The following is a 15113-nucleotide window of genomic DNA, read 5'->3' as shown; positions in this document are numbered from 1 at the left end:
TGTAATATAAATACATTTATAATACATTTTATATGTAATATAAATACATTTTAATACATTCTAGCTTTTAGAATATATGCTGCATCATAGCTGGACTAAGATACTGCAAGCCTACTGCAGAAGAAAAAGTGTAATCTCTTATGCTTGGCAAAATACTCCACCCAGAAGAAGGCATCCGGCCCACTTTACATTTCTTATTCAAGCATTATACAAGCACAGTTATCAAAAGCAAAGACAAAGATGCAACAAATATTGCTTAGGTTTGCCATTTATGGTTGACACTTGTCAACTGCCTTAACAAAGAGGCATTAAAATGCACTTGAATTCTAAGGTACACTTTGATTCCCAGTCAAAAAAAGTCTCCTCACTACACAGACACACAAAGTAAGATTCACCTCAAAACCATCAAAATTTACAAAACAGATGTCCTGCCAGAACTGAAAGTAGCTGGCAGCACAGAGGGAGCAGTGAAAAGGATACAAGTTTCCTCATACACCTGGACAGTTGCCAGATCCCCTTCCAGCCGGATGATCTCCCCCACCAGCTCACTGTGTCCCACTCGTACCAGCTCGTACATGGCAGCACCTGCCATGTTGCAGGCCGTGACCACTGCAAAAGACGGGCACATAGGTGAGTTATTTTTCCTGCAGCTCAGGAAATTTACCCTTCACATGTCTGTAAGAACTGCACAGCATAAAGCTGGTATTCACCCATATCAGATACACACTCTTGATTTCCCAAAAGGATGCCACAACTCCCGGTATTTCTAGTTTAAAAGTCAAAAGAATAAGTTTTCCTACAGTTTTCACTCTGTCCTTTATCCAGAGTAAGGGGACACTATGAGAATGTACTAATTCACAGGACAATTCAGGCCATAATTTCTCTTATCTGTCTTGACAGATTGCAAACGTTGAGGGTGTGAGATGCTGCAAACTTTGACAAACAAGTTCTATAGGCACTTCTCCCTTGCAGTGAGCTGGGCCACATTCTCATCTGACTAAATTAAAACACACAGGAAAATGGCAAAACTGGCCTGATGCCTGGTAGTTACATAAACCTGTGGTTGGGGGCCAGCATTTTCAAGTCACTTAAACTTCTGTTTACCTCGGTAGCATCTGGATGTTGACATAAACATGGATAGATCGAGCCAAGACACCTGCTAAATACCCTTGCATCTAAAGTGATGCCTAGGAAGCCTTTAAAAAATACTATTTTTGTAGAAAATCCATGTCTATCTTATAGCACTTAAATTAACTTTCAACAGATGAAGATTGTTGTGCAGCATGTTTTGGGCCTGAAACTTCTCGGTGCTTTAAGTAAGATTTCAGCAGGTCAGATACAGAGTCCTGGCTGCTTTTGAACAAAATTTATTATGTCTTGCATATTATGATCCCAGTAATGCACAAAAGATTCACATATTTACACAAAAATACATTTTCCACTTCTTGGGAAAGAAAGCTGTGTCAGTTTAACATTGTTTCTACGTACCACCTCCTCAGTTACAGAATTTGCAGTCAAAAAACTTGCGCCTATTTAGGTAGGGAATTTCTTGCATTAACAAATATACTTGCTGATCTTCTGTTCTCACATTCCCATCCTTTCCTTCAGCTCTTGAAGAGAATGCAGGAGGGAGCAGAAAAGCCACTAGAGTCTGCATGTAGTCAAAAGCTGTTCCTAGCAGAGCCTAAACTATTTCAGCTGATAAAGATGAAGGAAGAGTCCTCCTTCTCCTATCTGCACTATCACCACATTCTATCACCTTCCCTGACTCTTGCGGCTGCTTACTGAGCTCCCCCAGCCCATGGTGCAGTAAACAGAACAGCTTGACACTGACAGGGACTGAGGATATCAGAAAGCACAGGGACAAACTTTCAGTGAGAACAGACTATTTATTTCACACCCTTTTAGGGAAGCTTAGCACACTGGGTCCTGCAGATTTCCAACCAAGGGATTTTTTCTCATACAGAAAGCTTACCTTTTGTTATTATTATTGTTGTTTTTATTCAACTGCCTGCTTCTGCTCATTACATTTTTAAAAAAATGTTAATTAATAGTAACATCTTGTTAGCCGTTTTTTTAATAGTTTGTCAGACTATAAGTCAGTAATTCTTCTTGAAGTCCCCCACCCAAAAGAAAAGATGAAAAGCACCACCCAGAGCTCTTTTATACTTCTCTGCTTTCAAGTGAAAATTAACAAGATCCTAGATAAAACAAAATTTATTACTTCCTTTACAAAATAATACCTACCAGGTCCTGAGACTCCATAAACATAGCCAACAAAAGCCTCTCTGTCCTCATCACGTATTTTGGGGAGCTTGGAGAAGTCCATTTTGCCTGTTCAACTGAACAAAAGAAAAAAATAAGAGTCAGTCCTGAAGAACACACACATGTAGTAAAGTTCCTTCTCTTCCCTCTGCTCTCTTCTTATTTCCAATTAAAAGGAATCCTGAACTCATAGCCTGAAGTACCTTAACCACTATGATTTTAAAGCTGTAAAAAGTGAAAAAGTAACTGATTAAAACAAAAAAAAAAATAAATCTGAGATTCCTTATTGCAGAAACACAGGGGTAGAACATCACCCCATAAGATACTCTACAGAATGCTACTGAATGAAAAAGATGCAGCGCAACAATGGCCTAACACTGCTTCACTGTTTTTAAGCTTGGTAATAGGATATTTAAATGACAGAAAATCTCTTTTGTATTCTACATCTCATTACCCTCCTTCAAAATATGGAGTTTTCCATGATTACGAGTGAGCAAGAGAATGTTCTGGGTCTGCTTTACTGCCACCAGTCTCTAAAATACAATACTACAAATATTGTGAAAATTCAATTTTTGCTTAAGGCGCTGCATCTTAAGGTGCTGCATCTTAAGGTGCTGCATCACAGTATTTAGAGGAAGAAACATAGATATTCAGAAGCACCAGCACACAGACATGTGAATCCTTTCTATGTGTCCCACAGCTACATATTATGCAGTCTTTGCTCTCAGTGAAATCCACAGAGCATTATAGAAGAATCGTGCTGAATAATGGGCAAACCCCCCAACCCGCAGCAGTTAAACAACAGGCTGTCATCTCATGCCAGTAACTGTTTAGCAAATCTAAACAACTGGCACTGGAAAAGCTGTTTTATCAACAGACTTCCTCCATCCATGTTTGTCCTGTGGCTGGCAGCTGGGCTGTCCTGCTTCCGGTGCGGATCAAAGGATTTAATGGTTTTGCTTTGCGAGCCCTTATCATGCTGTGTGTTACCTTGGAAACTGATGGGTGTTAGAGAACTGTAAGGCCACACTCTTCCTATTTTTCCTGTACAGACACACTTAGGACACACACTGGTGAAAGGTGCACTATGGCAGCCCCAGCACAGAACGCTCCTGCGCTCATCAGCAGCCAGCAAGGCCCCTGGTTTGGTGACATGAACTGGGAGGCATCTGGTGATACTCACACTCAAGTCTTTGAGAGCGGCCTAATCTAACCCAGCATCTTCTACAAGGCAGCAAATACAAAGGCATGCTCAGGCTTAAAAACCTGCCCTGTGTACAAAAAGCAAGACAACAGCTCCATTGCCACCCTTTCCAGTACAATTAAAGGATACGTTTTTGCCTATTCTCTGGGAGCAGTAGCTGACTTCTGCTATTCTTGAAATCCTACAACTGTTTTCCAGCTTTTTAATACAACAATACAAGTCCTCTGCCCCTCAGCCTCTTTACTGATCTATAAGTTTCAAATTGGTGACACTGCTCTTTAAGAAGATCTCCCACAATTCCAAACTCCTGTTTTTCCTGAAGGAATAGCTTCTCCCAGGCTCCATGTCTCTGTGGAGTGTACTGTCTATCATGGCTGCCACTGATTTATTCCACAGCAGCCACCACAACAGCTGATCATGGCTCAGCCACCACCAGCTTGGAGCAGACCTGCTAATGGGTCTTGAGCCCAAGCTAAGCCAGATATCCATTAGATCCCTCTACCCTCCATAGCCATAGGTTATCTTTCACACTTCCTGGTGTTTAGACCCAGGAGACAATTTTAATTTCACTGCTTTTTTCTCAAATGCCTCCTCTAACAAATGGCAGAGGGGAGGTCCTCGCAAAGCAATCTGCAGTTCCTGAGCAGCTGGTATGAGCTGGTTCTGATCTGACTAACACATCTATCTCATCTTTTTTGCTTTTAACAACTAAAACATGTTTGCTTTTAACAACTAAAACTCAAGCAAGCACAATTGCTGTTCATACTGAAAGAAGCAGTTGTTCTTACAAATCCAAATTAAACATTTACTTCGATATAACAATACAGAACAATGTCCAGTGTCATACTATCAACATCTCTAAAAGCACAGTAGAGAGTTAAACCACATTCTTATAACTGAATTAGTGACACAGCTTGGCAATTAGACAACGTCCCATACAAAAGAGTCAGACTACAAAGGCAAGGAAAAGCAGGAACACTGGGCCAGTTTCAATATAAATTAACTTTTCTTTATAATCAAAACCTGCTTGAAGCTACTGTTTACCTTTAGGGAGACAAGTAAGAACCTCAGAACAGCCATTCTGCAGTTAAATGGCAACATCCTGACAGCCAGCACCTGCCTCTCCTGGTCCTGTGGCTGCTCTGCTCCCTCTCTCTTCTTACAGCCACCTTTCCAAATTGCTGGCCAAGCCAAGCACAGGAGCAGGGGATTCCTCCACTAGACCACCTAGCAACACACTAATAAACCCTGTCTTTACCATGATCTCTAGCATCAGCACAAACAGCTTTGAAACACATACCTATTAACTATTTCAAGTGTAAAAGATGTGAATTTCTTCTCATCTTTGTTTTACCTCCGCTATACCTCCAAAGTACGGTCTACACAAAGCCAGTGCCCACCCAGCCAGGCTGACCTCTTTCTTAAGGGGCTACACATCTCTTAACACTGAATACAAATTAGAAAAAAAAGAAAAAAAAAAAAAAGCTGTTATTTATCTCTGCATCGTTTTCTTGTGCTTATGTACTAGCACTACAGATTTTCTATTTATATGGAAAAGTCCTTGAAGACCAAAATGCTGCCTTTCCTTCCTACCTTGTTCGATGTTTCCACTGCCAGTACTCAAAGAAAATGAAATTCCCTAAAGCATATATGTACCCCAGAAGCCATGGTAGCCAACCATTTTAGAAATCTATAGAGCCCCTGAGGCCTTTAAAAGGCCTCTTGCCAACACAAGATATTAGGCACTATATGCAATTCCCTCCTAGAAAAGTCCACTAGCACACCTACACAGAATATCAGCTTAATTTTAATTCCCTTATGAGTAAAGATGCATCTTGTATCCTTTACAATCTATACCTTCCTTATCTAAAACAGTTCAGCACTTGATTTCAAACATGCTCTTAAGATCTAGCAGTCATATTCTGATTAACAGGACCAGAAATCAAAGTATTGCTTGCAGCAGAACCTTCTCTGACTCAAAGGTGGTTTATTACACTGATTTTAAAGTCTTAATTAAACAAGAAAGAGCCCATAATCTGAGCTTTCTATCTTGGTTTCTCCCCAGCACAGTAATCTGGTTACACAGTAGCCTAAAAAATGTAACTGCCCTGCTCCCAGTGTTGGAGAAGCCCGTTTTGCTTCACTGTTCCTGGGTTTTGCATCTAACACTTGATCAGACGCAGAATTTATACCACGAACTGCCTTAACACAAAGATTTTTTCAAAATTCAGATTCCGGTGAGATTTTTAGAAAGAGCCTACCTGCAGCAAGGAAGAAAATCTACGACAATTTTATCATGTAAACACAGCTCCTTACCTTATTTTACAGAAGCAGGGAGTACCAAAAACCCACAGGCCCAATTCAAACGCTAGAATTCAGCAGTGAAGCATCACCGCTTGCGAAATAATCGTCCTTCTAGTGCCCCTACACAGAGGGATGAGAAAGCTGCTGCAGAGGGGAACGAAATTTCTGACACACAGCAGAGGCACAACCACCTGACTTGATGAGTCATCAGTCTCTCTCTCCCTCTCTCTCCCACCAGCACCGAGGAATGCCGCAATAGCAATTCCAGCCACCTCGAGCCCAGCTGAACTCCCATCTGTGCTCTCTCTCCTGCACAGGACCGAGCAGAAGAAATTAAAAGGCTTCGGCATTTGCATTAAGGGCCTCCTACAAAGCCGGGAATTCCAATGTCCGGAGTGGTGCATACAACTATACAAATATCCTTGAGAGAGGTGCGTGTTTTCTGCTGGGATCTGTTCACCTGCCAGCCCTCCAGTGTAATACAGCCATGTCAGTGTGTGCTGTCCTCTGGAAGAGCTTAACAGAACAACTGTTTAACAACAGACTGCACAGGGAGGCGCTGAGCACACTGCAATACTAATTGCTGGAGCATGTTGAACAGTATTGATTGCCTCCAGGAGTCTTGTGGGGCTTCCTTGCGCTCAGAAGCCTTTCCCCTGGCCAGCAGAAGCACAAAGGCAATTGTGCAACATCCAGCACCTCAACAAAGCAGAGAGCTGTGCCCCCCTGAGTGACAGCTGCTGGAATCTGTTTTCAGAGATCGACAGGCAATGCCCTGTATACTGAACAGAACACGGGCAGCTGTGTGATCCCTCTCTAAGAACCTGCCGAAGAGTTCCCTGCAGTCTTCACAACTTCTCAAGTCCATCTTTGCAAGTTCTAGGATTACCAACACTTCAAACTGCCACAAAAGCCTAGACACTAACCACAACTCATCAGTCATTTGGAAGCAGCAGTGTTACAACAGTAAGTCATCAGTGGTAGGAATCATTCTGCTGGAATAACTTTGAACTTGAAGGTCATACATTTTAGTACATCTGAAACAGACTAATGTGGTTTGATTTCCAAGGATAGAAAAATAGAGTCAGAATATAAGCCCTTACATTTGATATCCAGGAAAGCTTAATAGGCCTAAACAGTAAAATACGGCCAAAAAGTTTTCCAAAGAAAGTAATACCTCCTCCTCTTCTTAGTAAAAACCTAGACATTACAGGATACTAAAGATCACCACCCACACTGGACAATCAGCTCAGTGTCACATTGGAGAGATGCTTCAGATTGAAGGCTGCCAACATTTAGTGTGCTCACCTGAGCAGACTCTGGCACAGTGCATAAACCCCAGTGTCCAGCTGCATGAAGATCTGTTGCAAGGACCTCATAAATAACCGGATAATCACTGCCACAGATTTCCTGTAACTAGGACAGTTTAAACTTCCCCTTCTAACAGATGATATCTTTAAGAGGAAGTATTAAAACAAAAAAAACACCAGTGCCTGAATTACTAGACAAATGCAGAAGTCTGGCAGCATTTTCATATCTAGAATTTGGGATATTGTCCCACAAAAAACAACACACCCAGAACTCTAACCAGGTCACTGGGAAAGGAAGCCCAATAGAATTCTCAGGAAACCTGCTCCTTCACAGTATGCAGAGTTGTAATTTTAGTGGAAGACAGCAGGGGAAATTACTCCAGATATCTCAGTCACCAAACAACTGAATTACTGAGGTTCAGGGGCACCTCTGGCAATCATCTACTTCCAACCCCCAGCTCCAAGCAAGCTGATGTAGGCTGCTCAGGGCCACATCCAAATGTGTTTTGATTACCTCCAAGAATGAAGCCACCACAACTCTCTGGGCAATGTGTTCCAGTGTTTAGACACCCCTGCAGTAAAGTGTTTTCCTATGTTTAAAGGGAATCCCCTGTATTTCAGTTTGTGCCCATTGTGTCATGTTACTTCAGCAGGTACCACAGAGAAGAGTCTGGCTCCATGCTCTTTGCTCCCTCCCATCAGGTGTTTATATACTTTACAATAAGATTCTCAGAACCTTCTCTTACTGAGGCTACAAATCCCAGCTCTCTCTTCTGCTTTTTCTACCTCCAAATGCTTAACAGTCTTTGTGGCACTTTTCTGAATGCACATCACTATGCCACGTCTTGCTTCTACCAGAGAACCCAGAACCAGACACAGCACTATAGATGTGGTTTCCATCAAGTTTAACCAAGGTGAAAAACCGCTTCCCTGAACCTCTTGGTGGGATTCTTCCAAATACAGCCCAGGAAAGTGCTAGCTGCCTTTGCCACAAGGGAACATCACCAGCTGATGTCCAGCTTGGGGACCCCCAGTTCTTTTCAGCACTCAGCTCTCAGCCTGTAGCAGGATATGTGGTTATTTTGCCTCAGGTGCAGGACTTGGCACCTTCTCTTTGTCAAACTTCATGGGATTCCTGTCAGCCAATTTTTCCAGTCCAGGTCCCTCTGTATGGCAAGACAACCCTCTGCTACACCAAACACCTTCCAACCTGTCATCTGTGCTCTAATGAAACCAGGCAGGAGTCACGTCCTGCGCTCAACACAACCATGTGGCTCAGTCTTCTCATGACATAGACATTGAGAAGTGAACAGCACCAACTTTTCCTGCCATGCCACAAGCTCTGAGCTAGAAAGAATATTTCTTAAACTCAACAAAACGGACATTTTTCCACTTAATTATTCATACAATTTCAGCTGTCATAGGGCACTTTGAGGCCACCTCTGCCTTAGATAAATCCAGAACTTGCTTGAGTCATGCTCAGCTACATACTGTGGGCCAATCTGCAACCCTACAAGACCATTTATCTTTTACATAACTTGTTCCTTAGGTTCTTATAAGCCCCCTCCTCTCACATGAGGCTTGTTTTGCTCAGCGCATGTACATATAAATCCATGTGTATTCAAGGAAAGAGACGGGAAAAAGAATTATGCTGCCACTGTTATTGCAGCACATGATGGCTACAAAGTGAGACCATGCAACACCGAATTCATGAAGTCTACCACAAGCTCCTACTGTCCTCTTTCTAAAACAGATGGGAACTTAGCTGTGGGCATGCCAATACATACAAGTTTGATACTTCAAATAAACATCTTGCCTTGCAAGCAAGCTAAAGATATAACAATATATTTATATTTGATACATACATACAACACACAGTATATATTCCTAAAACAAGGGTGTGAAGTCTGTCCATGCATGATGTACCACCACTACAAGGTGTAACTCAAGCACCCAAGCTTTTATTCAGCAGCTTGGGAAATTCCTACCGTTAGTCCAGAACAATGCTAGAACAAAGCTGTTTGGATATGACTAAGAAGTCAGCAGCCAAAATCAAACTAGATAGAAAGGCTGTCAAGGTGTTCATTGCATAAGTACTTTGACCCACTGAATATCTGATCAGCTCAGCAGATAAGCAGCCTTCAAACATCAAACACAGCTATCATGCTATATCTAGAAGTGATAAAGATCCTAGCTAAATCCATCAAAATACTCCTGTTACTAGAGAAAACCACACTGTCCATGTGAAAAAATGTTCATCAACTGACTCATATGCTACAGTTTTCCATAATAGGGTTTTCTATACCAATTCTTTCCTCTCAGCTGAGGCTTCTCCAGAGGAGGAAATTGATGAGCCTCTCCTTAGTTCTTACTTATTACAGTGCTTCACAGTTTTATTACTGTGAAAAATTTAACATTCCTTTCAGCCCGCTACACATTCTGTCCTTTGGCTTGATAGACTTTCACATAAAAGATCTAATGCAACTGAAATCCAAACCATAATACAGAACACTAATAAAAATTCATCTCTGTGTTCTACAGTGACCTTCTTTTCTTATCCTGATCCTGTCATCTAGGCGCTAGGGCTGAGAAGTTCTGTAGCCATCTGCTCAGTCATTTCCTCTAGATGAACAGTTTTCATTAACCTCCCTAACATTACTGCTAAACTAAAATCTACCCAAGCTTTTGTTAAGTAAAAGTAACTTGATTTCCAGGTGTATTTGGCACTGTTACTTGAAATACTTTTTGTTGCTCTAACCTTTAAGATGACAAACATTAAAATGAAATTAACACGTAGCCATAGGCAACTATAACAGCAAACTTTGCTACAGTTCAACAGAGTGACTTCTCAAGAGCTGACGATCTTACATCAACAAACAAAAAGTGTGCAATTTGACAAAACAACTGTAGCTAGATTGTTTAAGTCAGGCTCAGTTTCACACACAGAATCACACCAGTTGTTTGGGCTCATTAAAATACACTGTCTCCTCTATAAGCCTCACTACTGCCTAACCCCTTCTCCCCAGGTGTAATGGCTAAAATATTGCACGAGAGTTTGGAATAAGCATTTCATCATTACATCTAAGTTTCAGATCACCTTTAAAGTTAGGATATTATGGAATCTTCAGTTTATTTTGCAAGGTATTTGACAGCTAGTTTGAAGAGCTGAACCAGGAGCGAGTCTGCATGAAAGTCTTTGAGAAAGATCCAACATCCCTAGCAGATAGAAGTACTCGTTTATAGCACCTTCGGTACAATGAAACACCTGGCTGGAACCACAGCACACCTATTGGCACTGGATTCCAGTAAAAGAAAATTAAGTTGAGGTTGACTTTTCCTGTAATGAAAAACTACACCTTTATGTTTTAAAGCAAGCTAAGCTACATTTGGAAATCTTATGTTCAAATAAAATAATACCTGAAGTATTTCCAGCTTCTTTAGAACAGCCAAAGGCCTTCCAACATATTAGATTTTACCATTGTTTAAACTACGTATTGTGGTGGTTGTCTGAATATCTACCAGCTCATGGAAATTTATCCCATAACAACAAAACCCTTAAAATTTTAAGGACCTATAGGCAATTCATATAATAGAATTGCATATTTAGCCATCTCTACCAATACAGTCTGCAGTTAGTCTGAAATACCATCTTAGGGTTTTTCCAAAGAGCTGCTTTTTAAGGTCTTCCCTTCAGAGCGGGAAATAAAGTAATGATACAGTGTAACAAGAACAAGGGCCAAACATTGGCCCCACTAACTGAAATTCTTGGAAGATGCAGTTTCTTTGCTCGGATATTAAGAAACTGTCAAGTCATTCTTCAGGCTCTTACACTAAACTTGCATACCTGAAAACTTTTGTCCAGCTCTATAAGTTATTCCCATAGAGGCACAGCTGTCTCTCCATGAAGACCATGGCTTTTCCCATATCCTTTCTGTATCTCCTCACGCCCAACCACCCCAACCACAACAGGACTGCTCTTCATGCTCAGGGCACAGAACACAGATCAGCATCACAGACATCCAAACCACCTCTCTTTTACATGAACCACCACAAACCACTTCAGTAAGCAAGCACAGCTTACAGCAGCCTAAAAATGGGACACAGCATCTTCACGGCACACATTCTGGCATTTTTCAGGGGATGCTGTCTGGCAGAAACACAGCTGGGCAGGCTGGTCAGCTGAAACTCACCAGAGCACCAACATTGAACTTGGCTATGAGAACCCTCACAACGCAAGCACTTTTCAATTCCTTGGGAAGGACAAAGATAAGGCTTTTATATTACAGAGACCGTCTGGAATACCACATCTCTCAAGCATTTGTATCTGCAATAGGTCTATTTCCAGCAGGCTTTTTAGCTCATTTACCTGTTCATCACAATGACTCTCAGTTAATTGGGGCAACTTCCCATACTAGTTTTGGTCCTTGCTGATTACTTTTGATTTGAACATAACAGACTCCCCAAAATCTTGTAAACTATGACAAAATTAAAAAAGGGGCCACTGTGAGACAAATTATTTCTGAACAGAGTGAGCAGTGACACTGAATTTTACCATTACACAAGCTCAGAGGAGTAGTCAAGCTGATGAAGCAAGCAAATAAATTCAGCAGCTAAAACTGGTCTTTATCTGCCATTCAGTTAAATGGTAGTAACAAGGTTTGTTAGACTTTCAGGATTTATCCATTATACATCTTACTGGTGTTTACAGTAAGTGTATAATTTCAGTAAAGCCAGGCCTTGGAAGGCAAAGTCTGTCAGAACAGCCATATCACGTATGGACATCTAAAAAGCTGGCAGCAAATGGTCAATGTTTCTGAGACATGGGAGTGTTGAACTTGAGAGCATGACAAACACAGGAGAAGTAAATGCTTGGATGAAATAAAGTAACCAAACAAAAAATATTTACAAGTGCAGAACTTAATGCCATGAGAGATGACCAAACCCAAGAATCTGGTATAAGCTTAGCTGTCCACTCCCAAAGGGAAGAATGGAGCGAGCACATCAAAGACAAGTGAAAAGCTTTTTATACCATAAAAGAAGATACAACAAGGACAAACAGAAGATCCAGTCAAAACTGGTTCTGCGTGTTGGACATTTAGGTGATTATTGGCTTATTATGTACAGGAAAAAAAAAGGCTGAAAAGTTTAAATTCATTCTGCTGCTTCTGCTGGAGTAGGATCCTGTTTCTCTCTGCCCAGCTGGAAGGCTAAAGAAGTCACATGTTTTAAGATGTCAAGTAAGAATGAATGAACACAATATTCCAGTTGACTACATGGTCTGTTTTCATTGGCAAAATTCCAGCCAAAAAAAAAAAAATCACACGGATACCATTGTTCAACAATGCCTCAATATTTCCAAGTCTGAAATCCCCCACTTTTTAACCAATGAAACAAGCATGGAGAAAAGAATATATTTCAGGCAAAGGAGCATTGGGTTGTTGCATGGTTTGTGTTTTGTAGGGTTTTTTTAAAAAGACAAGAGAAAAAGAGAGATTACTACTTGGTCAGCAGTAGCATTCAACATTTTATGGTCAACAACAAAGTAACCAAAGACCCCAACTAGGCTATCCTGTAATCCTTTTACTCTTTCTAAAGGAGTAATTAGGAACACAGCCATAGCTCACAAACATGCGATTTAAAAGCAGGAGGGAAACAGATCAGTAGGAACTTTCAGGGCTTGAGAACCCAAAGACACATCATTACGGGATCAAAACACAAGGGGGAATGCACAGTGCCTCTAAAAGGGGTATAATTCAGGGGAATCATCTGGTAAAGTGCTGGATTATAGCAGCTTTGGATGACAATGAGTAACACCAGCATCCATGCAAGTCTAGAAGATAAATGCATGAAGTCATCCTGGGAAAAAATTTAGACAACAGAAGGACACTTAAGGCCCACAGCCTTTGTAAATGAGGGCCAGTAAGGCATAAAACTGTTAATATATACTTAGACAAAACAAAAGCTAAATTAAAGTTAATGCTCTACACAAATGAAGCAACACTAATCACTCATGGCTCAACCCTATTACCACTACCTGCAGAAAATAATTCTTGATTTGGAAAATGACAAGCAGCATTTACAGGAAACAGAGATCTCGTGTTACTATTGCAACACAAGACTGCAACCCCCCTTTGAACAGTCAGCTGATGCCAGCAGCCATTTTCCACTGTTGCCTTAATTTCTCCTTCCTTGTTCTCTCAAGCTGATGTCCATGGTGATTTAGTATTTCTGAATGTCAGACTTCACCACCTGATCACAAAATTAAGACTAATTTTTTCCCCACATAAAAGAATAAAGCTTTCCCAGAGGACTTTGCATTACAGACTGACAGGCACAGCAAAAATAATCTGCAGTATTTTTGGTAATTCAAAGACCTGTAGATTCTGATCTCACTTCACATATTCTTACATAGAAAATAATAAAATGTAGATATTATTACATATTAATATTTGCTGGTCATTGAAAAGGCCTTTGAAAGTACCGCACAGAGAAGCCAAACATTCAGCTGCTGCAGATCTGCACAGTGCAGAAAAACAGCACAACTCACAATATAATGAAGATCTGCCTCAGTTACTCAAACTTCCACTTGCAAATGCCAGTTTGTATTTAGCATGTTCTTGCTAATAAATCACTTCGTGCAGTCTGTCAGCAGTTTTTCCTACTTTTCCACCCCCTCTCCACTTCAGCAAGCAGAATTAGCATTTGAAATACCATGCTAGATCAAATAGCCAGTGTACTTTGCTGAAGTATTGCATTACAATGAATAAAACGATCACCAAACTGCTTTTATGCCCAAGAGGAGGGCAAATTCTCTGAGGGAAGACAGTAAAATCTTAGGATTTTACTTTCTTCCTAAGAAAGTAAATCATTTTGGGCAGCTGCATGGAATGGCTGGACCTTGACACATATGTGTCACATACTCCAATATCACAGCTACCTGTAACATGAACAATATCATCCAGAATCCAGTCATGAAAGATTTCTGTCTTGCCTCTAAGGGACCGCCAAGAGTGATGTTTGGAACACCACATCTAAGGCAGAATTTTGTCACTGGCTACAGGACTAGGAAACACATCTGATGTGCCACCAGGATATTCAAACAGGGGGGCTCGTCTGCCCCGGTCGGGCTGCAGCGAGAAGCCCGCAGCAACATTCCTCTTCCATAAGCGTGCTGCTCGCTCTCTGCTGGGCTGCGGTCAAGGCACCCAAAGACTCAGATCCACCCACTCAAGATGGTGGGATGAGCTGGCACTGGAACCCAGCCGCTGCCACCCCGGTCCTTTACTGTAAGGAATTCCGGCACAACCCTAAAGCATCTCATTGGGCGCCTTCGACGAGCGCTCAGCAGGTTTTTCATTCAGGGGCTGCTTCGCTTTCCAGGTCTCTGCTCCCGGCGAAGCGGGGCGGGGAGCGCATGGCCGCCTCCAGCGGGCTGTCCTGCCGGGACACGGCTCCCTGAAGGTCGGCTGCCCAGGGCCCCGGCGCCACCCGCTCCGCAGAGCCGGGGGCCGCGCTCCCTCTGCGAGCGGCTGCACGGGGAGACCGCGTCCTGCCCGGGCAAGGTCCGAGCGGGGCGGGGAGCGGCGAGAGCCGACCCCCCCCCCCCCCCCTTCCTTCACCGCAGAGGAGGGCAACCCCCGGGCGCAGCTCGGGAGAGGCGGAGGCAGCGGTGCAGGGCAGGGGGCGAGGGGGCCGAGCGTCTCACCTGGGCTGGCCCGGCGCGCCCGAATCCGCCCGAGTCGCTCCGGCGGCGGCAAAGGAGGCGCTGGATCAGCTGACGCCGGGCCCCGCGCGCATGCGCCGCGCCGCACACCGGAAGCGCCGGGCGCGAGCCGTGCCCGACTCCGGGCGGAGCTTCGCCCGTCCGGCCCGGGCCGCTTCCGCGCAGGAGCGCGCGGGGCGCAGCGGGGCGCGCTGATTCGTCTCTCGTCGTCACGTGACGGCACATACACCCCGCCCCCGAGACACTCGCGGCCTCCCCGTCCTCCCCCGCCCCGCGGGGCGCGGCGCGTGCGCGGCGGGAGCGCGCG

The 15113-nt window shown here is 43.0% G+C and overlaps 1 protein-coding gene across 2 annotated transcripts in view; it reads right to left on the bottom strand.

Annotated features, from left to right (window-relative positions):
- Window positions 1-14941, bottom strand: part of ATP6V1A (ATPase H+ transporting V1 subunit A) — a 30640-nt gene extending 15699 nt beyond the window's left edge. Inside the window, exons 1-3 of one of the 2 annotated variants that reach the window (XM_038138054.1) lie at window positions 14789-14941; window positions 2248-2342; window positions 481-609 (exon numbers count right to left, since the gene is read on the bottom strand). In XM_038138054.1, the coding sequence (XP_037993982.1) occupies window positions 481-609; window positions 2248-2329 (211 nt within the window). In that variant the 5' untranslated portion in view covers window positions 2330-2342; window positions 14789-14941. Of the gene's footprint in view, window positions 1-480; window positions 610-2247; window positions 2343-5785; window positions 5971-14788 lie in introns of those variants that run through there. The other variant, XM_038138062.1, reaches the window with a different exon arrangement.
- Window positions 14942-15113: the final 172 nt, after the last annotated feature.

The sequence above is a fragment of the Motacilla alba genome, chromosome 1 (assembly GCF_015832195.1).
Source record: "Motacilla alba alba isolate MOTALB_02 chromosome 1, Motacilla_alba_V1.0_pri, whole genome shotgun sequence".
NCBI lineage: Eukaryota > Metazoa > Chordata > Aves > Passeriformes > Motacillidae > Motacilla > Motacilla alba.
The sequence above is the reverse complement of the archived record's forward strand: the minus strand, read 5'-3'. Positions and strand labels throughout refer to the sequence as shown.